Raw genomic sequence first — 26638 nt, forward strand, 5'->3', positions numbered from 1 at the left:
CAAGTGTTTCAAGTGACATGATGGACAACACAGCAACATTCATGACAGTCAGGCTCTGCTGTGTCAGTCTCTCAAGTCAAGCACTGGCTGTGTGAGTCTCTCTAGTGAGGCTCTGCTGTGTTAACACCTCTCTGGATGGTCAGGATCTACTTTGTGAGTCTCTAGTGAAGCTCTGATGTGTCAACACCTCTCTGGACAGTCAGGATCTGCTGTGTGAGTGTCTAGTGAGGCTCTGCTGTGTCAACACCTCTCTGGACAGTCAGGATCTACTTTATGAGTCTTCAGTGAGGCTCTGATGTGTCAACACCTCTCTGGATGGTCAGGATCTACTTTGTGAGTCTCTAGTGAGGCTCTGATGTGTCAACACCTCTCTGGATAGTCAGGATCTGCTGTGTGAGTCTCTAGTGAGGCTCTGCTGTGTCAACACCTCTCTGAGCAGTCAGGATCTACTTTATGAGTCTTCAGTGAGGCTCTGATGTGTCAACACCTCTCTGGATGGTCAGGATCTACTTTGTGAGTCTCTAGTGAGGCTCTGATGTGTCAACACCTCTCTGGACAGTCAGGATCTGCTGTGTGAGTCTCTAGTGAGGCTCTGCTGTGTCAACACCTCTCTGGACAGTCAGGATCTACTTTGTGAGTCTTTAGTGAGGCTCTGATGTGTCAACACCTCTCTGGATGGTCAGGATCTACTTTGTGAGTCTCTAGTGAGGCTCTGATGTGTCAACACCTCTCTGGACAGTCAGGATCTGCTGTGTGAGTCTCTCTAGTCAGGCTCTGGTGTGTCAGCACCTCTCTGGATGGTCAGGATCTGCTGAGCCACCACGGACAGCACCTCGAGGTCGATGCGGTTAAACTCGTCGAAGCAGGCCCACGCGCCGCACGACAACAATCCCTACAAACCCCACCCCCCCACCAGGCAGATTACATTCTAAGTCAATCAAAAGTTGTGATAACAATAACAATGCTTTCATTAAGTTAACTTTCGTACATTCATACACAGCATCATACGTGCAAACTGCACCTACGATTAGCATGGTTGGCTACATACGGTGCGAAAGAAGTTCCAAATGCATACAGTACTTGCAAATGATGTGGAATTTGTAATGTGCGCAGCGTTCCCACAGAAGGGTGGGGGAACCACAGACAAGCAGAAAGGCAGCCAGAACTGGTGCTTACATTTTCCCAAGCTCTGTGATCCTATATTGTTTGGCCAACCTCATTCACGTTTACAATCGTGGCGGGAAACTGGAGCAATTCGATGACATCCACATATGTGAGGGGGGGGTTGTATTCAATCCACGTCCAGATGGAACACATATGTAAACTAACCCACTTGCTGTAATGCTATACCCTGGAAAGCCAGGAGATGTGACCTCGTTGCAACAAAAAAATTGTGTGTTAAAGAGTTAATGCTCTTGCTAGAAAAAATATCTTTTACAGGAGATCATCGATTATCCAGCAGCTTCAGGGGGAAGGGGCCGCCGGATTTTCAAAAACGCCGGATAATTATCACTAATCATTACTTAATATAGCTTATTTTGGCACATTCTTGCATAACATTATGTTTTCGGTGTTGTGCATGTGTTTTTTGTGTGTTTTGAATGTTTATTATATGAACTTGGCATAAATAATCATACAAATAGACAAAAATAAATATCCGACTGTAAAAAGTAATTGTATTTACTGTACCGTACTTACCAATCTAATCTCGAAGATTCTGCATGGGGTGATGTACGTACTATGCTCTTGTTTCAACAACCATGTTATTTGATGATCGCCAGGACTGGTTACAACCTTTGGAGCAGTTTTTGCCGGTTTCGCTGGATCGGCCCAGGACTGCCGGATAACGTTGGAAGCTGGATAATCGCGTGCCGGATAATCGATGATTAACTGTATATCACAACGTGAAATGCGTAACGGTGTCTAATGCTCCTATACATCCCATGCTTCATGCACAGCTCGATGGCTGTAAAGGTGTGAGAGACATTTAGCAGGGAGCGTATGGCATTCTTCACAATCAATCCCTTCATGGGCTTTCGTGCAGATAATCATTATATATATGCATAAACTGTATGAGTCATAGATTTGAAATGCTTGTATACGTGTCACTTGTGAATTTGCGAGATGTACATCAGTCGAGACCCTGACCATCATCACTAATGAGATGTTCCATCACAAGGGATTCTACAGGTGAAGTATTTAAGTAAAAGTATACAGTTATAATTGTATTTGAGGTATACTATGCTATACATCTGTGGAAAAGAGCTTTATAGCTCATCGGATTCCTCTGTTATGAATATTCTCATTCTGATAAAAGAGCCCCTTGCGGCAGCCCCCACAGACCTTGAAGAACTTTCCCAGGGCGATGTAATCAAGTCCGTCGGAGCAGTTGAAGACTACGCACTGCTTGGCCACAGCCTTGGCGAGGTCCTTGGTTGTCTCCGTTTTTCCCGTCCCAGCTGGGCCCTCTGGGGCACCTCCGAGGTGGAGGTTGAGAGCTCCAAACAGAGTTCTACATCGTCATCATCATCAACAACAACAACAACGTGAGGCCCAAATCAGAACCTGGTCAAATACCATCATCACTATCACCATCATCATCATCACAGGGAAAAACACCTTTTCCACTGCAGACACAACCTGAGCACATTTCTAAGTCAGCCTAAGTCCCTCAAAGATGTGCAGTAGACAGTAATATAGCTGAACACAATACCATCCGATCTTGATACAAATCAATTCCTGACGTCTAAATGCAGATGCCAATTCTTGGACAGGTGGCAACCCTCACAACATGAGCCCCGTGGAAGGAGTGTACTGAGTAATAATAAAACAGATAATAATTTGCATTGCATTGTTAATCTACTGCTGGATAAAGGTCTTCCCATGCCATGTCAGTCATGGGGATTGTTTGACCATACTTCACCTTGGACCGGTTCTGGTATCACACATCACTAATGTGATGTTGACCTGAGCTGGACATCATGTAACCAGGTTCATAGTACAGTGCAGTGTGCTAACTGCTGTGCCACCCTCCCCCCCTTGGTTAAGTATTCGACTTAAAGCAAGCGTGTTATGTTAAAAGATATTAACGGTCATTAATGTGCTTTTAACAGGTCATGTTAGTATGCTATTATTAGCCGGACCTTAACTAAGCAACTTGAAAAGAAGTTGTTGCTAATTGAGCACAGGTGCCTGAAACGGATGCTGGGAATTTAACGGCGAGACAGAAGAGACGTAATGCGGAAGTCTGTAAGAGAACAAGGTAGGTTAGTGTTGCAGATGTCATATGGCGAAAACGGTTGCGCTGGATGAGACACGTGTGAAGGACTGGGCAAGGGCCAATTGCCGAATTTGGCATTGGAACGGTCTCCATGATTCTGACGACCAAGGAGAAGGGAAGACCTAAGACCAAATTGTGGGAGACTGTCAGGACAGATCTTGCAGGTTACTGCGTATCTACTGGGCAATAGCTGCAGGATCCAGCAGAGGGTAGAAGGCATTGGGCAATGAGGTGTGGTGGTGGTATCCACGGCTTTGGCCAGGATGACATCTTGCTCTTGAACAATACTACATGTTATAAATGTTTGGCTAACATCAGACGACGCCCTGTGTGAGAGTGAAGGGGGCTTCTAAGTTCACGATCACCTGTAGCAGCGGTCAGTGAGGGGCGTGATGACCAGGCGAGGCGTGTTCCCCAGGTACTCGTAGCCGTATGGCAAGCCAGAATTGATCATGCGCGTCTGCAAGTGTCCCTCCTGCCGACATGCCGACACAACACCATCGCCAATTGCAGGTCGCGAACAACATTCCTCCCATCACAAATTCGCTCATTGCGAATGCGGTGCGTTACGCAACAGAGAACATTTCGACACAATTCCATGGATCCCATTTGTCCTGGCGCACTAGGCCACGAGAACTGGCCCTCCGTGAGTGTTCTACTGGAGAGGATTAATCAGGGGGATGTGGGCGCGGGGGCAGCGTGCGAGTGTATGCCACGTCAAGAAGTCTTGGGTGAGCCAAGATCGGGGTCTGAGTTGTCTTTAATATCACTCAACCCAAAAGGATATCCCACTTTACCTGTCGGGGCATCGTGTCGGCACAAGATGTACGACATCGCCAGAATTAACGCAACCCAACAGAATCTCACACACACACACACCCCTTCACTCACGCCAATTGATGTGTTCATCCTTCGCCACAAGTCAGAGCTCTTACGACTCACGTGCTCGCTGATGCTCAGTACTTCGCATTCTCCCAATGACACTTCATACAGCACACGCACGACCAACAATGCAATGTACTCTGTACTGCGTACTGTGACGTACTGCGTACTGTGTGTCACAGTGCACTGTGAGAGACTCTTGTGCAGCACGCAAAGGCAGGTCCCCGGAAGTCTCTGGGTCGCACCCTTCTGCTCTCACACACTCTCGCCTTCACCCTGTTCACCTCTGCTCCTCAACAGGCTCCCTCACCAAGCTCCATTCTTAGGGACAGGTCATTGCCAGAGCGCCAACGCCTCACTCCTGGTAACTGCGTCTCCTGGCTTCCTGATGTCCTTCTGGAACGCTGCTGGTACTCTGCACTGCTGTGCTGCAGGTACGCTGCGCTGCCAAGGTCCAGATGCTGCCACCTCTCTCGTCCATTGTTCCCCCTCAACTGACCTGAGTTGGTCCTTTTTAAATCCTTTATATTAAGTTCGCTTGCTTGCTTACGACCGTGCAAATCTTTCGGTCGTTTTTAAACCCACTTCCCGTGATCCAATCGAGCTGACATTTTCCACACAGACTCGTTGTGCGTGACAATTAATGTTCGTGAAATTTTTTTTCCAAAATTTTACACTTTTTAGGGCAAAAATATTATATTTAATTACCAATTGCTTAATGGTGCAATGCAATCATCTGACCCATAGGTGGCAGCCATCTCAAGCCAGAGGACGAGAGGACTCTATCCGCCACGCATATAAAGGATTTATAGTGAAAAACTTAGTTTTTACGGGTTATACTTGTATACTTCCCATCCAGGTACACTACCACCCCAATCGCCACTGAGTGGCCAAGAGTTATGTCAATAACTCACTCCATAACTGGTCCTTCCACCTCTCTCGACACAAGTTTATATATTCCCGGCTAAGCGCGGCCACATGGCTGATAATCAGCATTAGATGACACATTTCCAGTCCCGCTGCTCCCAATCACAGGTGTAGATATTGTATATATCAGATGCGGGACGGTATTCACTAACCCCATAACGCCGTACGACATGGCATGTTTGTACGAGCGAGCTGCCCGCGGGTGATGGACAATTAACACGCGACCCAGAGGTCGCCGGTTCTATTCCCTCTCCCTGCGCGGTGGTTTAAACAACAGGGCAGGTTTCTGGAGCTCGCCGCAGTGGGGCCCGTACCTCCCAGTAGTAGCGCAGCTGGCTCAGCCACTGGAAGTCGCTGTCGTGAGTGATGCCGCCCTTGAGCAGCGCGACGAGTACGTCGCGTGCGTGGACGTCCAGCACAACGAGGGCGCCCAGCGTCACGCGACTCTGCTGGGAGAGCTGCCCGCGCACCAGGCCCACCACCTCGTCGATCTGCCCGTTGCACTGGGCCAGGTACTGCTCCAGCACCTGCCTCGTCCATGCGGTGCATGGTGTCGTATCGCGAGAGAGAGAGGAAAGAAACCGTGGCAAAAAACCGAAGGCTTCAAAACGACGCAAAATCTCAAAATATGTAAGGGTTGCCGAGCGGCAAACCTTAGTCAAAAATAAATTAACATACACACACCGAATCTAACGGCTCCTTGTGAGTTCCAACAACGTGCTCAATTGTCATTGGTGAGGAAATACCACAGGGGGAGCTGACATAGGAGGCACAAATCTGATTTGAAGGTGGAGAACATTCAAATCGGTCTGGTTGTCAGGAAAAAAACTAAATGGAAATGAGAGGTCGTTTGAGAGACCATTATAGGAGAAATGTATGGGATCGGTGGAGAGTCATGGAAAGTTCTAGAAATTATGGGGAAGAGAATAAAAAGTGCGAAAGAAGGGGGTTCGGGGGGGCGTCTGAACGGAGTGACTAATTAATTCATGATTCCTCCACACATATTGAGGACTCGGTCTACCAACCATGGACTGTTCTGTCTCACCCACCGCGCTGTGTTCAACCACCGCACCCCAGGCCACAAAGCGTTCTGCTCTTCTCTGCTTCTTCCCTCACACTGCTCCACTTTGGAATTCCCTCCCATTGTCTCTTTTCCAAAGATTTTATAACCGTGGTCAAATTGTATAAAACTCCACGTGTGCCCGTCATGTTAATCGGGGTCGAGGAACGTTTCCCACGTTTTCAGAAGAGTGTCGAGACAGTCGCGGTGTGGACAGCAAAGAAGGGTGCGCGTTGCTGCTATTGTTGTTGTGAGTGCTCCGGAGTTGATTTATGAGCTTCACCGTTGCAGACCATCCTGAGTATTATCGCCTTTGACGACACAAGTTGGTAAGGTCCCAAGTAGGAAATAGATAACAAATTCAGGAAGTGTATTAATCTATTACAACTTTAATCGTGCTCTCTAACGCAACTATAATAGTGCTGTCATTTGCCGGCCGCTTGGTGGCTTTGGCCTTTGGGCCCTGTGTGCTCAGGAACTGTGCAAAAAAAACACAACAGCTGACGGATGGCGATGATAGAGATGCAACTCACAGTTTACACTGAAATAATAGTGATTGCGCCGCACACTACAAGTTTCCGTCGCACCTGCCGCCCGCCCCTGATGGCTTCGTGCACCTCGGAAGTCCAGAACGCCTGGGAGACGCACAGCACCGTCTGCCCGGGCCACGCACGCACCCACTCGGCACGTGGGGTACTGGGGTACGCCTTCATCGCTTCGCCAATCACCTGCACAACATCGACTCAGCTCAATCGCTGCATTCGCTCACGGGGTTACAGTTGGACGGTTATACGGAAAGGAATCAAGGACAATAACCCATTTGTTAGCGATAGCAGATACTCCTTTCTTTGTTTACCTCGTGTAGAGGCAACTGTCCAGCTATTTGATCTTCTTCAGAGCTAGGGACTACTAGGAGAAGTTTTAATTAGGTCCTCCGCTCTCATTCACAAAAATAAACGGTTGTTAAAACAGCGTTGGCTAACAGGGACACAGGAGGAATGAAGTCGGCTCAGCGGCATGGATAGCAGCTTGTGAATTCAAATCCTGTTTGAGGGTTGACTAAGCGCATCATCCCCTTTGGGTCACTAAAATTAATACCCTGCCATAGGAATAAGGAATTTCCACCACTGGCTCAAGGCTGTAGACAAAAGATGAGCACCGCCTCAACGCTCATTTGAGCAAAAAATCACCTGATGTTGGTTGCCAAGTAATTAATTCCCCCTGTTTAGCATAATACGTGACAAGTCTTGAGCAAAGGTCACTTGATATAAGGGCATTTCTCACGTTGTGCACAGAGCGGATCATGACGGCCTCGAGCTCCAGAAGCCACTTCTCCACCTGTCCCCGTGCTTTGGAGGTGGAGATGGTTTCAATGAGCTGCACCACCTCTCCCTCACTGCTCTTCAAGTGAGTAATGTCCAGGGCCTCGGTGAACACCACTCGGGAGATGCCTTCAAAGCACTTCTTCAGATGTGGCTGGACTCTGCATCACACGGGACGAGGTTGCGAATAAGTGTCTTCCTCACAGAGACGGATTCTGCCATGTGTATTTCAAGTGCACACCTAGCACACACTATTGTATTTGTTTCATGTCAAGATGTATATTACAGATGTTTAAGATCCACTCGGGACATTTCAGCCAAACATACACGATCCACAACACAAGTCCGCACACACTGTCAACACATGGATATTCACACATTTACACTTATCACCCGCATTTCACATGAGCAGGAGATATTACACTTCTCTTCATGCTATGCGTTATCTCCAGCCTGCTGAGGGATATATTTTTTTATGCATGAAAACCTGCTTGTGTGGAATTATAGAAACATTCAAGATCATTTTGTTTAACTACCAGGTGAGAACTCAAGAGACCAGGAGAGAGTCTCATTGGCAAAGAGTGACCTTGGCCACGAAATGAAAAAAGCAAAACAACTGAAATAAAGTACAGCGATGAAGATAACAATCAATGCCGCGTCAATTCGTGTGTTTTGCACTGACTACTTGAGACAGCAACTGAAAACAACAATCATAGTTTAAATATGTGAGGTGCATTTATTCCATAGATCCATATGCACCACCGTGTATGGAAAGCAGGAAATAAAATAGAACCAGGGCAAACAGCCAGAACTAAACCGTAAAGGCAAATTCAAAGAGGTGAGTTTTCAAGACAGATTTAAATAACAACTCCAGTGACTCTGATTTCATGACTTCCAAAGGCAAAGCGTTACTTCCACAGTCTGGGAGCTGCGCTGGCTCAATCTCCGAGTCCTTAAAAGCTGATCCCAAGATGTCAGGGACATCGTTGGAAAGTCAACGTGGAACAGTTCCTACAGATACTGTGGAGCTGATCCATTAAGAGCCTAGTAGGTTAGCAGCAGGATTCTATTGTCCACTCGAAACTTGACTCGTAGCCAGTGCAGACACAAGAGAGCAGTATTGATGTAATGCGTTGCAGTAATCGGGAGAACCCAAAACGTAGAGCAGGACTCTCTTAAGTCAATAGGTGACTAAGCTGGAAGAAAACGAAGTTCTAGCCACCCTACATACAAGTTCCACAAAGGACAGAGACCGTCCGAACTGAACACCAGGATTTCTGACCTCCCATGTTGGGCAGACATCATGACCATCTATCAATAAACGTGGCAAACCGATTTCATATAACTGCAGAGGGGAGGCAGTGAATATGGCCTCAGTTTTGTGGGGATGTAGTAAAACAACATTTAGCTGTAACCAAGATTTTAGTAACATTAATGACGTGGACAGTGCAGAAGGTGCCATTGCAGAATCTGGGCCTAACTGGATGTAAATGCACATCTCATCGGCATGACAGTGATACTTAGAAAGCCCCAAATATTGTAGCGGAGTGCCCAAAGGTGCCATGTAGGCATTGCATAGTGAGGGACCGAGAACAGATCATTGCAGGATACAGCACTGCACTGGTCTGATTGGAGGTTTAAAAACCATCCAATGTGACATAATGCATACGTTTCTCGAAATAAATAAAAGTGAAACCATCTCACCGGGTTGGATCTTTAGTCTCAGAAAGAATTTCCAGAAGCTCGTCATTCGAGAGAAAGAAGAACCTGGGGAAAAAGAGGCGCTTTTTCTCCAGGTAGTCGTTGAGTCCCTTGAGAATGAGCTCAAGAAGCTCGGTGGACTTCTTGAGCCGCTCCAGCATCTTGTCAATGGACACCACTGCCAGCACGTGCGTGTCCTGAGGGTAGACAGCTCCAGGTGACACCTTCACACAGGGACCGTCTCAACGCAGGGTGCCATGCAGCACAACGCCAATGCATGCCTAGACAAATTCCTGGACATGCATTGGCCCTATGGATGGGATGTGTTGTAATATAAATACTGGATGTTTCATATATTCTCGCATTATCTTTCAAAGCAAAGTAAGGGATTTCCTAATCACATGAGCATTGAGACAGTGATCATCTGTTTATAGCCTTGAGCTGGTTGTGGATATTTCAGATTCCTATGGCGGGGGCTGGTCTTTCCAAAGGACAACAAACTGTTAACTTCCCCACAAAGCGATAGGCATTTAATAAACCTCGGAGGGATGATGGGCTGAGTCAACGCCTGAGCAGGATTGAACTCACAAGACTTTCCGATTGGGAGCCGCTCGCTCTGCAGCTGAGATTCCTGGGAAAGGTACCGATTCTAAGTGCAAACTACTAATCGAATTAAAACATTACTCAACAAAATATTTTATATTGAGTACTGCAAAAAAAAATCAGCAATACTTTCTTTCACATCCTTTTCCTCCTATCCCGGCATGAATCCAGAACGTGCGTTTCACAAACCGTCAACGTCTGCTTGATGAGGTCCCTCCAGGTTTTGTCCACGGTGGTGAACCTGCGGCCCTCCTCAGGCATCTGGGCCATGATGTCGGGCGAGCTGAAGATGGGCTCCAGGTACAGCCAAGTGGCCTGTACCTTCAGCCACTCATCCAGGATCTCCTGCAGTAGCAGCAGCTTCCTCTCCCACTCCCTGCACACACCTCCTATCAGCCTCAGCCACCAGGCTACAACACAGGTCCCTTCTTACTCAATCCAGCGGCGATACAGCTTGCTGGGAGTACATGACCTCGGCAACCTGACGCTGCTGGTGAGGCATTTGGATGTCGAAACCAGTCCAGATTTCCTAATGTTGACCTACAACTGCTGAGGATACATGCTCCCAAAAAGCCGTCTGACCATTAAGATGTATTAAAAAATCTTTTAGTTTTAATACAGGACAGCTATGATGAGGTGTCAGTTTAACACGTAGGCTGTCACGACCAATATCATCAATAACACAGGTTTTTTTGGCTTAGATTGCGTAAATATATAAATGTGTCGTTAAACCCGCCACCACCCGACACAGCCAATTAGTAAGGTTTGGCACGTAAACAGAACATGTACGATGTTTCGCCAGTAATTACAACTAGCTTCATCAGATGCCGGATGAAGCTAGTTGTTATTACTGGTGAAACGTCGTACTCAGATTGTAAATGTTGTGGCTTGGCTTTCCAACACACCGGTGTGCTGTACTAGTGACGAATTGCCATGTTCTGTTTACGTGACAAACCTTGCTAATTGGCTGTGTCGCGTGGTGGTGGGTTTAACGACACATTTATATATTTACGCAATCAAACCAAAAAAACTGTATTATGGATGATGAGGTGTGTTGCCACCTATTCATTGATTTATCTATTTATGTTCATGCCATACGTAAAATGTCTTTGTTTCTAATTAGCATATCATTATGGAAACATCAGCGCCAGAATCAAGCAACAAGGAATCAATAACGCAGGGTGTCATTGTTCTTCCGGCTGCTGAAAGTGGAGGACTTACTTCATGTCACTTTCAAATGGTTTGATGAATGGAGAACCCCTCATGGTTTGCGTCTTGACGATGTGGTCATCTAAGAGCATCTGGATGTCGTCCACAGCGGAGAGGATGCTCGTTCCAGAGTCGCGGTAGACGATGAGTGTGAACTGCATCTCGTCCCACTCTCGCACCATCTTCTCCAGCGCCTTCTCCAGCGAGTACTCCTTGCTAGCCGTGTCGCTGATGTCATTGAACTTGGAGAGGAATGACTCCAGGTTCATCTCCAGGAATTTCTCCAGGCAAACCCGCTCCTGCGTGAGCAGCGGAAAGCCCACGATCTCCGACAGTGCATCCCAGTGGCGGCCACGTAGGCCCGGATTACACAGAACCTGCGCCATGGGCAGGTGTTCGCGGAACGCTTCGACGTTGACCTTGAGCTGCTGTTGAATGAGCAGAGCCTGAGGCGAAGCCTGCAGACTCTTCTCCAGTTTGTAGAGGCCACGCCAGTAGTTGCCCACGTCCTGCTCCACCACGTCGGGGTTAACATCGGTCAGCGGGCCCTCCATCCAGGCCTTGTGCTTGGACGTGAACTCCACGGCCATCTCATACAGCCTCAGGTACGGCATCAGCACATCTTGGATTTTCTTCTTTTGCGGGTACTGAGATGTTGGCCATGCAAACGCCTCCTCCTCTGCATTGAAATTTTCAATCTAGCAGAAATTAATAGGAGTGTCATTACACCACAGCCCACAGTGTGTTTGTGTATATTTAAAATACACAGGGTAACTTTGCTTACTGTTTAAGATTTACACAGGCAAAGTCAAGTCAAAGAAATGTCCTGCTCAAGTGAGCACTGAGATGGTGCTCAGATGCTATTCGCAACCCCGAGGCAGCGGTGAAAATTCCTCATTTCTGTAGTGAGGGCAGGTCTATCCATAGGGCAACCACTGGTGACTTCCTGACTGAATGGTATTCATTTTATTTACCCTGGAGTAATGATGGACTGAGTCATCTCTCAGCCAGCATTTGAACTTTGCCTCCTTCCAAAGGAGAGACCGTTCATTCTACCGCTGAGCTATCTGGCCAGGTTAATGTTTACAAAGGTCAGTTTACATTTCCATCATTACCATTTCTGTAGCAGCCTCCAGTTTTGTGTGCAGCACCTGCGCCTTCTTCAAATATTTATTGACATCCCCGAGGTCACCCAGAGTACTAAATTCTTCAGCCTGTTTGGCGTATGCTTCCAAATCTTCCTCAAATCTTCTACGTCGAAACTATGTGAGGAGCAAGGTCAGAATTATGAACATGGCACATCACGATGTCATCATTAACATCAGCAATGATCAATCCACTGCTGAATGCAAGCCTCTCCAAGCCATTGCCACCTCTCATGGTCTCACAACAGAATAATCCATAGAGCTTGTGGATGTAGCCGATCTCACCACTCCGTCTCCGCAGTTTTTGAACACAGGTCCACAGGCCCAAAACATCAAGTGGCCAGCAAAAAACATAACTGTCAAAGTTGTAAGAGTTAACATGTCTCTTGAATCGAGCAGGGTTATGTGAGCTTAAAAAACAAACCTTGGGAATAATTCCAACGTGTAGCAGTGCAAGGACAGAAGCAAAAAGATAAGTATTGTGACCCGCAGTGTGGTGAGTGAGCGAGTGGGTGAGTGGGTGTGTACGTCTTTCTTCTTCTCGTGATGTTGTGACCTGCAGTGTGGGGAGTGAGCACTTGAGTTATTGGGTGAGTGAGTGGGTGAGTGAGTTGGTGAGTATGTCTCCTTCTTTCTTCTTTTTCTTCTTGTGATGTTGTGACCCGCAGTGTGGCGGCTGAACAGTGTGGATGCGACACGATAGTCATGTAGACCCATTCCTCAATGTGGTCAGATGAATCAATGTGTGAAGTTCACGAGAACAGTAACCATGGTATTAGTAGCAATAGAAGAGTGATCAGGTGACCGACCGCCGGTAACTGAGTGACAGGAGCAAATCAATGAGTGGTCCACCGTCATTCACCCCGACTGCTTTACGTTCAATTCTAAGTACACCGAGGTAGGGACTGCGTGCACCACCACAGATATGACAGCAGAATTGTGGTTTAGAACAGCCACATATATGTACGGTAGCTCATTGCACTCACCTTCAGACTTTCCTGGTACTGTTCAGTCTTTTCGGTCAATATGCGCCGGTGCTCTGTAAATATGCCCGGCATGCGGCCGCACCACTGAAATGCGGTGTTGTTGTGCCGCATTTCTGATGGGGAGAGGCTGGCGTGGTCCAAGAGGAACAGCAGATGATCCTTGGCCTCATTCAGTTTCACCTGCAGCTGGGACATCTCCTGGACCTCCACTTTCTGGATGTACTCCTGGTCACCGCAAACAAAGCGCACGTCCCCTTAAAGGAAAGCGTAACCGTGACCATTTAACAGTTTTATTAAAATGTTTTTTAAATTCCTTTATTATGCATCACTTGAAAGTAATACCACATGTTTAAACTTAGAATCTTGTCATAGCCGGATATTACATGGCAGAGAAACCCACTCACTTTAAGCTCCATGAGTGCCTTTGTGTTTATGGGGGTGGACAAGGCCTTTTCAGCAATCGATTCAAATTCCTCACACAATCTGTAAACAACGAGTGAAAAACCCACATGTGGATGAGACACAATGAGCATTACTGCTTTTGTGGAGAATATTCGTCACAATATGAATCAATGGACAATTTGCCACCTCCATGTACCTGTCCCTCCACATACAACACAAGTGTGTGTTTTACCATCCCAGCAGCCAGAAGGCCACTTACCATCTGTTGAATTTACACATCCCATGTGCTGATGAGAAACTGAATGTCAAAACCGGTTCACAGTTTGCTTGTATTGAGTCAACGCTGCTGAAATTATGCACACAGAAGGCCGTGTGGCTGATGGGATGTATAAAACATTTTGTATGTGGAGTGACAAATATGTGAAAGAGATATATTTTATTTCCTATTCAAATTAGAAATACAATAATATCTGTATCATTGTTTCTCAAGTATTTGATCAGCGTTACAGAGATTAGATGGCATGGGGGTCATTGCTTTGCATTTTGTTACAAAAATTATAATATACAGCTCCTTGTAAATCTACTGCGAGATGAAAACCTCCCCATGCCATGTTGGTCAGAGGGCTTGTTTGACCATACTTCACCATACTAGTCAGTTCAGGTTGGTGAATGGGGGAGGCCCAGGGCCAGCGTACATAACAATTCAATTTAAACGTTCAGCAATAAATGCACGCGTGGTGTTTATGCAGACACATGAGTGATTAACTTCCTTAAGCTTTATCAATTGCACTATGTATGGTTGTGGTGCCTGCCTCTGGATGAATTTCTGATGCTCCTGACTCATTCGTCCCAGCAAACGACTGCCAAGGTTTTCCGCTCGCTTGGCTAAAGCGGCGACGAGCTCGTCACAGTGCAGCTCAAACATTCCCAGGCGCACCACCTGTCACGGCAATCGGGGTACAGAGCAAGTGTTTTACACAATGTCCTTGAATGGCCACTGCCGTTCATTCGTGTTTGCCATGTGGGAGGAAACCAGAGATACCCAGAGAAGACATCTCCACACATTTGAAGGGGATGAACGTTCAAAGCTCTGCACAGAAAGATTCAATCCACAGACATGCTCAACCCATTTGAATATATTTGTAGATTGCACCATTGCTGTGCTGCATTTCCTGGACACATCGCAGCCCCGTGCATATAATACGTCGTATGCTCTGCTGGTCTTCCATTCAATTGCTGGCCAGGCCAAAACCCTGTTCGGCCAATGAGAGTGGGTACACGTTCAGAGTGCTCATACGCCAATGCATGTTCACTAACACAGCGCACCAGTAAGCTGTCGGTACAGTCAGCAAAGCTGGAAATATTAAACTGTGGCCATGTCCACAGAGTGTGAGTACAAAATGCAGGTAGTTATGTATTCGGTCATTTAAGTAGGAAATCAATTTGACTTTGACATCACTTTAAGCACAGTTATATAAAACACAGGTATCCTTTTAAAACTAAGTGTGTCCAATACTCCCCTGCCTGCATCTCTACAAACATCTGCATTGGACTCTAAGCCATAGATAGGCAACCCAGACGAGTCAGTGGGCCACATGAGCGGTCCTTCTTCACCTCAGTGGGCCGCAAGCTTGTCATCGTGCTTGTGCACTCATCATGACCCCACGCATCGGCTCAATGAACTGTCTTTGTGGGCCATCACGAGGGGCTCCACGGACCGCAGGTTTCCCACTGATGCTCGAAACGGTTGTGGTTGGGACACTCACCAGCTGCGAGGAGTAGAGGATGGAGTGGGAGAGCTCGCGGTAGTGAGAAACGAGCTGCTCGTGCTCGGAGAAAGTGTGCTCCTCGCTCAAGAATCGCTCCACGTCGCGCTCCGCCTGCCCGCCGACCAGGCCCTCAAATGGCTCGTAGTGGCGCAGGTGCTCCCTGGGCAGCAGGCTCTGCTGTACAATCTCGGCGCGTACGTGACTCTGCAGCTCTTCCAGGACTTCCCGCAGCACCACGGGCTGCAGGTGAGTATGAGCCTTGTCCATGGGCTAGTGTGCGTGTGGGAGAGACGTGCGGGCACGTTCAGCACATCGGTACGTGGAGCGAACTGAAACCCATAGCGCAATTAATATATAATTGTAATTTCTGTTGTATTCCGGCCATGTCACCTATTATAAAGAGCTTCTTATCTCAACGGGCTTTACTCGGGAATACACGTCTGCTTCTGATGATAAGTAAGAATGTGCAATTAGCAGTTTCTGTTCCTTCATGTGTGGTCCTATATTGTAATGTTTAGCCAACTCCAAAAATGTGTCACTGTCGTGAGAAGCAGTGAAGGGCATGGCCGACATGAGCGTGCATTGAGAGGGCTCAGATAGTGGGCATCCAGGATCTGAAGAATCCAGGGTAGTCAAGGAGAAGCACAAGAAAGTGGTGGAGGGCAGACCCTGGCTGTGAGAGAGAGCGTGAAAGGGGCGCTCCGGGAAGCGTGGGAAACTACGGAGCATGCGAGGGAGCGCTCGTTGGCTGAGAGAGAGCCTTGGTAGAACGGACGTTCACACGAGCTGCTGACAGGGTGAAAACAAGAAACGGCTTTACCCTTTCCGGCAAGAATACAGGAGGTGTTAAGATGTTCAAACACCAAATAGACACCTATCACAAGGCAGCAAGTCTGCATGAACGATGCGTGCTCGTGTTAAAACATACAAACAAACAAACATGCTTCGATCATAATGTATGGATTGCATTTGAAACTAATTGGCCTATGCGAGAAACAGCCTCCTCTATGGCCTTGTCTCAACAGTGGTAGAACGCCAAAAGACAAACAGCACAAAGGCAATGCAAACATAAAAGCATTAATGGCTCGAGTCGAGCAGTCATGCAGGGTTATGCTTGAGTTCTAGTGGATGTGGATACAGTAGTTCAGTGAGTTGCTGTTAATTGATAAAGATTGCGACCATCAATATGTGAGTCAATAAAAGGAAGACATCTACGTGCGTGTGTGTGTGTGCTCGAAACTTGTATTACACTGGATTGCGGTCGCCAGAAAGAGTTCTCGGGGATTACAAGTGCGTCCACATGGACTCCCGAGGCGCGGCAGATTGTGAGCACAGCACTCCGCAAGAGGTGCATTCATTTTGAAGAGTTTGATTTCAGGTTTGGATTTTTGTACTTTGGTCACCACTTTTAACCTGTGTTGTCTCTTGCTATTCTTTTGGGTGAAAGCGTCGTTGAAGATGCGATTGCATTTGGACGCGATACAAATAATAACAGTGTTGCGACTGGGTTCTCACCCAATCTGAGTAGAGTTTCGTTTCCACCCTGGGAACTGTAGTGAGGGTCTTCATCATGACATCGAACACATTCAGCAGAACGACTTGGAAGTCCTTGAAGTCTGGTTCAAACTTGATGGTATCCTTGAACAATATCAGCCTAAGTACAAACCCTGGGTGCTTGACGGTGCCTGTCTGCGGGAGGTAAGAGCATCACACGAGAGCTTGTGAATGTAAAATGCATGCAGATATGACTTCCTGCACCAGAAAGAGTGATGGGATGCGTCCATGAAACCAGTATGTAATCCCAGCTTTGTATTACATCCTAAAGAGCACGAGTTATAAGTTACTGTTCACGCAAGTGTTTAATTGAGTACAAGGAACAGCACAAACACACGTGAAGGATAATTGAGGTGCGAGTATGAAACGTGGGAGTAAAAGTATGATTCTTGAGCACATGCTTACCTGGGTAGAGCAGATGAGATCAGTATAGTCATAGATAGAATTGAGAGCTAGCTTCTGTAATAGAGATGTCATCAGCGCGGCAGCACAGTTAAAATACGATGCCAGTCTGGTGACGTTTGTCAATTTAGGAACAAGTTTCTTCTTGTTGCTCTGGTAGTAGATGGTCTGTATTTCTGAAAGCCACCTGTCAAAATAAATCAAAGGGTACACTGTTGGAAGAACGAGTCGACTCGACGTGTACACAGTGTCCAGCAGGGTGGTACATCGCTCAGAGCACACGGTGAAAAGTCAATCAGCGGTCACCAAACAGGAACATTTCCCATCCAGACCATGGGTCACCTGGAATGATGTTTCTCAACGACATTTTATTAAGCAAGCAAATGTTGGGCTTGTTTCAACTTTCTGAGTCTCATCAGCAGGATGTGGCCTGTTGAAGAAAAGCCACCGAGATGCTTGGCAACTATCACCCATGAAAACTGAGGCTGTTCAGCGCATACAGCAGAATTGTATGAACTTGTTATATACTGTGTTTGCTGGAGTGTGGGCAATGAAATATTAAATAAGTAAATACTGGTGACAATGATTTTTTTGTGTGTGTGACAAGCAGACCACTGTCATTTTACTCAGAATTATCCAAGATAGTGCATCTTGATATTATCAATTCGTTCACAAGCAGAAGCCCGGCAGTTTAAATGCTAGTCATGCTTGACTGAGTCAATAATATAAACACCACATTGTCGGAAGACATCACTGGTTGTCCTGTGGACATATTAACTGCCAAAGCAATGTGGAATATCCATGACTGTAAACAGATGAGCACTGCCATGCTTCATACAGCAACTTCAAAAAAATGTTTCCACACCATGTATTAGGCTTTTTATTTGATGAACACATAGAGAGCATATGTTGGCTATTTTAAATACGGTGCTTCTAAAGACAAAAGAGTACGCGTAGTATGAAGAGAACATATCTGTCTAACAGTAGATAAAAGAAGCTTGCATATAGCATATGTTCACATATTTTTGCTGTGGTTATCCCACCTGATGACGGAAGCTTGTGTTGCCTCCGAAACGTCGTGATTTAGTTATTTTAATTTTATTTTCACCTACGTGACTTTACCGAAAGAACCAAAGAGTATGGATCCTTGCAGTCACGAAAACTTCAAATCTAGAATTGGCATATTTTGTTGAACCACCAGGTGAGAATTCAAGAGACCACGAGGGCCTCATTTGCAAGTGATGTGGGTCAACAAAATCACAAGGGCAATAATGTAAATAAAGTACAAAATTAAGCAAAGTAGAAATCTGAGCAAAAACAACCAAATATAAATGAGCTAGAAAACAATATAATTTCAGAGGATATCAAAACGGTGCACAAACACAAATCCACATAAAATTAAATACATTTTCCTGAAACTAAGATTTGGCACTGCCAAATTACTTTTAAAAACCTTTCGTCGTCAAATTTTTATTAAGTTACAGAAACAAAATATATTGCGGTTATTATTGCCCTAATATGTAACAATATAAGGGTACATGTCAAACACTGGGAGGAGTGGGAAACAGAGAAGGACCTGGTTGGCAAAAAATATTAAAACTTGTAAATTATGATGGGAAAGCAACTTGCGCTACAGCTGTTTTGTGGTTTTTATTGAGGGTAAGGCCTCTTCTCTTTTTCACATGTGTTCTGCTTGTTTGAAAATGCCTTGGAAGTTGCTGTGCAACGTCCCCCGCACCTCAGATTAGCATGGTCGGCTACGTACAGTGTGAACGAAGTTCAACATACATACATACATTCCACCATCGTGTGCATTGTGGGTGCCACATACTTGCTAAGAAGGGTCTCCTTGGCCAGGTCCACGTGCCTCATGACCACTTTCTGGAAGGATGACAGCTCCAGAGCAGCTGTGCCACCACGTATCTCCTCTACATTCACAAGACGTAGGTCACTGGAAAACAAATGCATTTACACATCTCTTTAAGCCCTTTGGTCAACCTGCTACAATAATCATTACCACTCTTTGGTTTTTTCGGTAAAGTCACGTAGAAAGAAAATTAATGAAATCATAGCAGTCGTCATCACGTAGAACTAAATTTGAGAGAGAAACAAAACATAGACACACAAAGGCAGACACACAAGCAGAGAGAGACAACACAGAGACACACAGAGAGAGAGAGACATGCAACATAGACACACAGAGACCCAATGCCTCTGTGTCGTTGCCTTGACTAGAGAGAGAGGGGGGTGGCAGAGAGAGAGGTGATGAGTCTGCTGGAGCAGAGAAATTAGCATGTCAATGAGAGAGCTGTGTGGAAATCCACACCGAAGCAGCCCGGGGGAGAGAAAGAGCGAATGGACCTATGAGAGCCTAGTAAATTTTAGAGAGAGAAATAGGCATAGGCAGTTAGAGAAAATAAACTTAGCAAATTTACCAGACTTGCTGGGTCTTTCTCTCCCCCTACCGCCGTGGGGCGGATTTCCACACAGCTCTCTCATTGACATGCTAATTTCTCTGCTACAGCAGACCCACCTCTCTCTCTGCCCCCCCCCTCTCTCTATTTAAGGCCATGGCACAGAGGCATTGGGTCTCTTTGTGTCTATGTTGTGTCTCTCTCTCTGTGTGTCTCTGTGTTGTCTCTCTCTACTTGTATGTCTGTCTGTGTGTCTCCGTGTCTGTGTTTTGTCTCTCTCTCAAATTTAGTTCTACCTGATGACGACTGCTCGTGTTGCAATCGAAACGTCGTATTCTATTATTAAATTTATTTTATTTCTATGTGACTTTACCGAAAGAACCAAAGAGTAATTCCTGCAGTCACGAAAGCTTCAAATCAAATTATCATTACTATTTAGTATCCGGTCATAATCACTAGCCCTTCATTGTTCAATAAATACACACAATTAGGCTCATGCGGCAAATAGCCCTATATCGCGATCTTCGAGCTGCTGTTCTTTATGTAAGTAGACAGGGGTCAAGGTCCCTACCAATATGTGTTGTGCCAGAGCTGCAACACAGCCAGCATTGCAGGGTTGATGGAGTGCAGCTCCTCCTGCAGCCGACGCCGAGTTGCAAAGAATCTCTCTCTCCATGGCTTTGGCAGCACAGCCAGCCTGCAGACACAGCGGGACACACACCACTTGGGTGGACACCTGTCTGGGTGTGGGTTTGACCCGGACAGTCCAGAATTTGCCATACGTGCTGGCACGGATTTCACGTTGAACCTCATTATCAAATACTGCAGAGTTTTGACAGATCTGGCTACACTTGGAATTTTCTGCGGGTTTGGATTGTGGAAAAAGTAGCAACCCTACTGGTGACACGAACCCAGCTAAAGGATAGCCATCCCAGCACAGAGCACTGTGGCCTAACAGCCTACATCAGTGGCTCTCTACCGTTCTGGGAGTGCGGCCGACCAATCTTGGCCACCCGTTCCCGCACCCACCCTGCCCTGCTGCAGCCCCACAAACACAACATAAGTTACTTCAGCCACAACGCAGAGAGACTGAAAGTCCACGTCTCTAGTTGTGTACCAGTGGGTTTTGTGTTTCTTGCTGTGTATTAATGTGTGTTGTGTTCGTGAGGCATTTGTCTCATGTTGTGTGTCCGTTTGTTTTGTCATCACATCATAACAAATTTCTCCTGCACGGTATTCATGCCGCAGCCTGTTGAGGCCACTGGGCCTACAAGATGCACGAGGGACACCTGAGACGCGCCCTTAAATAAGCAGAGCCATCCCTAGGGTACGGCGAATCGGGGTGACCGCCCCGGGCCCCGCGCTTTGGGGGGGCCCTGCACTTCAACATCACGGTGTCAGATGTTAAAGTTCTGGTTTAAACACAAGTCTCCGTCATCAGGTGGGACCGTCACAGCCAGATTTGCTGCATCAAGTGAGGCAATGATTCAAGATGTAATCCCTTAAAAGCAAGTTGAGGGGGGAGGAGAGGGGGGCGGAGCTCATCAGAATGTGGTAGCCAATGAATGGAACGTATCGGGAGGGAGGGGGGCGGGGCTCAAAGACGGCACGACGTGTCACGTAGAACGCCTCGGGAGGGGGAGGGGGGGCGAGGCCAAAAGAATGCACGACGTGGTACACGTCGACGGCGTGGACGTGGTTGTGCGCAAGCAACTACTGCTGCACACGCCAACGCATTGGACAGAGAGGGGGAGGGGAGGCCAAACGAGAGTGTGGTGCAAGTGTACGTGGACATGTGTGTGTACAAGCATCTGTTGATACACATGATAGAAAATAACGAAAATGCCCATGTTTATACCAGTGCTGGCTGAACAATGAAGAGAGTACTGTTAAACACTGGAGATGTTAACACTCGGTAAAGTAAAATAGTGCCTGTCAGATAAGATGGTCCAAAAATGTGTAATTAAGTCTTTTTTGCGTGGTTGATAACATCTTTCCAATGATTACTAAGTTTGTACCCATCATCACGGTTGAAATTATGTCTGTGTTTGTATATTTGTATGGCTTCGTGATTAATCAGAGTAACATCCCAATTTCTGACAATCTAAAAACGGTACTGGCCAAAGGACTAAATTTCGCCGTCACCCCTAAATATATACCAGTAGAGGATATGATTTCTCAGATTGATGTAGCCCTCAGAGGCATAGGACACATCCATGCGGATGTAGCAAGAGCTGAAATAGCTACTATTCTTAAGAATGCTAAGAAACCCACTAATAACATCAGCAAAAACGAACGCTCTGAACTCGCGGACTTAAAAAAGAGAGATGATATAGTCATCCTCTCGGCAGACAAGGGCAATGCCACGGTCATCATGGATAAGGATTCATACAACAACAAAATCCTGGACCTTCTTAATGATGGGAGTTACTCCAAAATTAATAGTAGCTATTTCAGCAAGAGCTGAAATAGCTACTATTCTTAAGAATGCTAAGAAACCCACTAATAACATCAGCAAAAACGAACGCTCTGAACTCGCGGACTTAAAAAACAGAGATGATATAGTCATCCTCTCGGCAGACAAGGGCAATGCCACGGTCATCATGGATAAGGATTCATACAACAACAAAATCCTGGACCTTCTTAATGATGGGAGTTACTCCAAAATTAAAAACGATCCCACTAAAAGCCTAACGACAAAAACCAACAGTATCATCACGAGTTCGACTTCCCTAATCGAACCAAGCAAACGTCCCTCTCTAAAACCATCGGCGGCAAGACCTCCCAGACTCTATGGTCTTCCCAAAATCCATAAAGAAGGCACCCCGCTATGACCCATCGTGTCGACGATAAACTCTCCTACGTACAAACTAGCCCGTTTTCTATCAGATACTCTGCTCCCCTTCACAGGCAAGACTTCTTCGGCAGTACTCAGCTCAACCCAATTAGTCTCTGGTTAAGGACATGGTACTATCTCCTGATGACATCCTCGTCAGCTTTGATGTAGTATCTTTGTTTACCAAAGTCCCAGTACCGGACACCTTAACAATAATTGAGGACTTAGTCCCACATGGATTGAATTCTGATGTACCTGCGCTGGTTAGGCATTGCCTCACCAACACCTATTTTACCTGGAATGGCACCTTCTACAAACAGAATGAGGGTACCCATATGGGCTCCCCCTTGTCACCAGTTATAGCCAACATGTTCATGGAAAAGTTTGAATCAGATGCCATCCAGACATCCACCCTGCGTCCTTCCCTGTGGAAGAGGTATGTGGATGACACTTTCGTCATCTGGCCACATGGCCTCCCAGCATTGAACCACTTCTTGGACCACATCAATTCTAGACACCCATCCATCAGATTCACCATGGAAGTGGAGAAAGACGGTAAACTACCATTCTTGGATATTCTGTTTAAGAGGAGGCCTGACGGATCCTTGGGACATTCTGTCTACAGGAAAGCCACCCACACAGATTCCTACTTGAAACCGGATGCCCACCACCACCCATCTCAAAAGAATTCTCTCATTAAAACGCTATACCTCAGAGCCCATGCCATTTCTGACCAACACCACCTGACCGGTGAATTAAGACATGTACATCGGGCCCTCAGGATGAACGGATACTCTGACCGCACTATCCGCCAAGCTGTTTCTCCCACCACACAGAAACAGCCACATGAAACTCCGACCAAAACTATCACGTTACCACATAGCAGGCGTGACCAAAAAAATCTCCAAAATTCTAAACAAACATAAGATCCAAGTCCGATTCAGTATGGTGCATAAAATCCGTGATCTGATCCCATCTGTGAAGGATGTCGTTCCTGACTTACAGTATCCTGGAGTCTACAAATTGAGTTGCATTTGTGGTGATTGCTACATTGGAGAAACGAAACGTCATGTTTCTGATCGTGTCCGCGAGCACAAGTCAGATCTGAAACACGGCAGAACTGATTCTTCGGCCGTTGCCGATCATTGCTACAACTCGGTGGGCTCTCATGAAATTGTCTTTTCCGAGACCAAGGTTCTCTGCAAACCTCCTGGCTACCATCAAAGGTTTGTACACGAAGCCATACAAATATACAAACACAGACATAATTTCAACCGTGATGATGGGTACAAACTTAGTAATCATTGGAAAGATGTTATCAACCACGCAAAAAAGACTTAATTACACATTTTTGGACCATCTTATCTGACAGGCACTATTTTACTTTACTTTACCGAGTGTTAACATCTCCAGTGTTTAACAGTACTCTCTTCATTGTTCAGCCAGCACTGGTATAAACATGGGCATTTTCGTTATTTTCTATCATGTGTATCAACAGATGCTTGTACACACACATGTCCACGTACACTTGCACCACACTCTCGTTTGGCCTCCCCTCCCCCTCTCTGTCCAATGCGTTGGCGTGTGCAGCAGTAGTTGCTTGCGCACAACCACGTCCACGCCGTCGACGTGTACCATGTCGTGCATTCTTTTGGCCTCGCCCCCCCTCCCCCTCCCGAGGCGTTCTACGTGACACGTCGTGCCGTCTTTGAGCCCCGCCCCCCTCCCTCCCGATACGTTCCATTCATTGGCTACCACATTCTGATGAGCTCCGCCCCCCTCTCCTCCCCCCTCAACTTGCTTTTAAGGGATTACATCTTGAATCATTGCCTCACTTGATGCAGCAAATCTGGCTGTGACGGTCCCACCTGATGACGGAGACTTGTGTTGCCTCCGAAACGTCGTGATTTTTATTTTATTTTACTTTTAATGTTTTACCTACGTGACTTTACCGAAAAAACCTAAGAGTATGAATCCTTGCAGTCACGAAAGCTTCAAATCTAGAATTAAGTTCTGGTTTAGTTTGAAGGTGTCGGGGGGGGGGAAGCCCACACAGTGTGTGAGTTGCCCCCGGCCCCACACCCCCTTGTAAATGAGCTTCAGTTCCAATGCCTCCACCGGATCACATTCGTAAGGTTTATCTCGCGAACTTCATGCCACAGTTCTACCATTCATATTAATCCAATTATAATTCTATTTGACGGCTGTGACCTCGGAGTATTTGGAGATTCCCATGAACTCACTCTTCTCTGTGTGGAGGGAGGTCTTCCGTCTTCTTCAAATCCTTGTTCTTGGGATCTTGCAACACAAAGTCAACTGGAAAAGTATATTAAAACAATGAACAGGATTGCTATACTTTGACATGTGAAAACATGTAAAGTATGTGTATGTGTATATTGGGGGAGGCAGTGGCGCAGTGGTTAGCGCGTTGCTCTACAAGCCCGTCGACCCGAGTTCGATTCCCACTCACAACCAATACCAGTGGCGAATATTTGAACCGGTCCTGGGCTACCCCTAGGTTGACTCAGTTTTAAATGAGTACCTGGTCTGGTGCATAAATATTGCCACTAGGGAGACAAAGGCGACCAGGCATGGTGCTGGCCACCCACCCCCTCACGTGCTGTGCCAGCCTTCATAGGTGCTCTATAACAACAATTTCCCGAAAAGTCTGTTAAGGTTATATATATGCAGTCTTGGGTCTAATATGTGAATTGTATACATTTTCTGATGAAAACTAGTATTTGGAGATTCCCACAGGTGGTTGGGGCACCCAGGTCGGCAAGGCACATGCGCAGGTTGCGTGGATTAGTGCTATGCCCAGCCAACTTTGTCTCGTCTAACGTTGGGTTAACCGAGAGAAGGTCGAGGAGAAGTTCTGGTGAAATGTACCACTGACATTAGCCATGGCTGGTCTCAAAACATATTGGTTTTTATAAAGGAACCAAGCGCAACTGCATCTGAAAACACTGTACAAAACTGTTGCACGTGTATCACAGGGAAGGGAGATTTATATAGACTAAATATACACGTTGTTTGTGTGTGTTTTAAATAGGAAAGATAGTCATAAATAGAGGAAAAGAGGAAGAACTTAGATTGGAACAGAGGCAGGGAATTTGACTGCACAGATGGTTCGGAGAAGGGGCTTGCAGACTGCAGAGCATCGGAAGAGAAAGAGCGATCTCCCACTCAGCTAAGATCAATTGAAAATTTGGCAGAGGGCCTTGGGTCCTGGTGTGAAGATCAAATGAAGGAGAGTAAAGTGAAATCAGAGCGGAGAGGTGGATAGGTGCAGGTTTGTGGAGGATCTTGCAGAAAGGTCGCTGAGTTCGAAGTGCAGTGGGTGGACAACTTTACAGCCAACCACACCCACCCCGTGGTGCCACCGCTTCGCTCACACTCGCTCACACTCTCACTCGCAAGCACTCACACTTGCGTGCACTCACATTCGCGCGCATTCACACACACACTTGCAATCACACTCTACGCGCGAGTGTGAGCGCATGTCTCACACTCCCATGCACTCGCACTCAAGCATGCACTCACACGCGCACTGCCAGCGGGGTGCCGGCGTACCTATGGCCTTCTTGACGCTGACGAGGTAGTCGTCCCTCATCTCTTGAGAGAGGCCATGGATTGTGGCGAAGTGGGATGGATGGGAGCGCAGGGTCTCAGGCACCAATGCCAGGACGTGCTGCAGCCACTCCTCCTCCATGGACGCGACATTCTCCGTGTGGATGCCGTGCTGGATGTAGTAGTGATAGCGCTACGCCAGCAGACAGCGCAGGAGGGCACGTGTGCACACAGCGAGCGTCATTTGGCGTGTTTCCTTCACCACCCGTCTGACAGCACGTGTAATCAGTGTCGTTTCCACAGATTGATGACAAATAAATTAGATTTCTGTATCAAAACACTTAGATAGAACTTTCTTGTGACTGCGGTATGGTTACTCAGAATAATAATTAATGCCTTAAATAAAAAATATATTAAAATACAATTTCATGTTTTAATATGAAAACATTAAGTTGAACAATTACCGCTCTGTTTAAAAACTAACAGAGCTGCTCGGATTTCAGCGCTGACAGATCAGTGTTTGTTTGCACGTTTGATCAGAAACGTAATAATTTTTGTTTCGTACAAATTATTATT

General features: G+C 46.5%; 1 protein-coding gene across 1 annotated transcript in view; it reads right to left on the minus strand.

The window, feature by feature from the left end:
- Positions 1-26638, minus strand: part of DNAH7 (dynein axonemal heavy chain 7) — a 72809-nt gene that overhangs the window by 41521 nt on the left and 4650 nt on the right. Inside the window, exons 6-25 of the mRNA XM_078609217.1 lie at positions 26066-26255; positions 24736-24808; positions 20228-20353; positions 19074-19193; positions 17246-17429; positions 16802-16975; positions 15284-15556; positions 14330-14457; positions 13520-13598; positions 13116-13340; positions 12100-12246; positions 10997-11682; positions 9965-10151; positions 9176-9369; positions 7434-7632; positions 6737-6877; positions 5404-5616; positions 3646-3755; positions 2344-2512; positions 790-892 (exon numbers count right to left, since the gene is read on the minus strand). Of these exons, the coding sequence (XP_078465343.1) occupies positions 790-892; positions 2344-2512; positions 3646-3755; positions 5404-5616; positions 6737-6877; positions 7434-7632; positions 9176-9369; positions 9965-10151; positions 10997-11682; positions 12100-12246; positions 13116-13340; positions 13520-13598; positions 14330-14457; positions 15284-15556; positions 16802-16975; positions 17246-17429; positions 19074-19193; positions 20228-20353; positions 24736-24808; positions 26066-26255 (3721 nt within the window). The remainder of the gene's footprint in view (positions 1-789; positions 893-2343; positions 2513-3645; positions 3756-5403; positions 5617-6736; positions 6878-7433; positions 7633-9175; positions 9370-9964; positions 10152-10996; positions 11683-12099; positions 12247-13115; positions 13341-13519; positions 13599-14329; positions 14458-15283; positions 15557-16801; positions 16976-17245; positions 17430-19073; positions 19194-20227; positions 20354-24735; positions 24809-26065; positions 26256-26638) is intronic.

Source organism: Lampetra planeri, chromosome 31, assembly GCF_965212315.1.
Source record: "Lampetra planeri chromosome 31, kcLamPlan1.2.h2, whole genome shotgun sequence".
Lineage (NCBI taxonomy): Eukaryota > Metazoa > Chordata > Hyperoartia > Petromyzontiformes > Petromyzontidae > Lampetra > Lampetra planeri.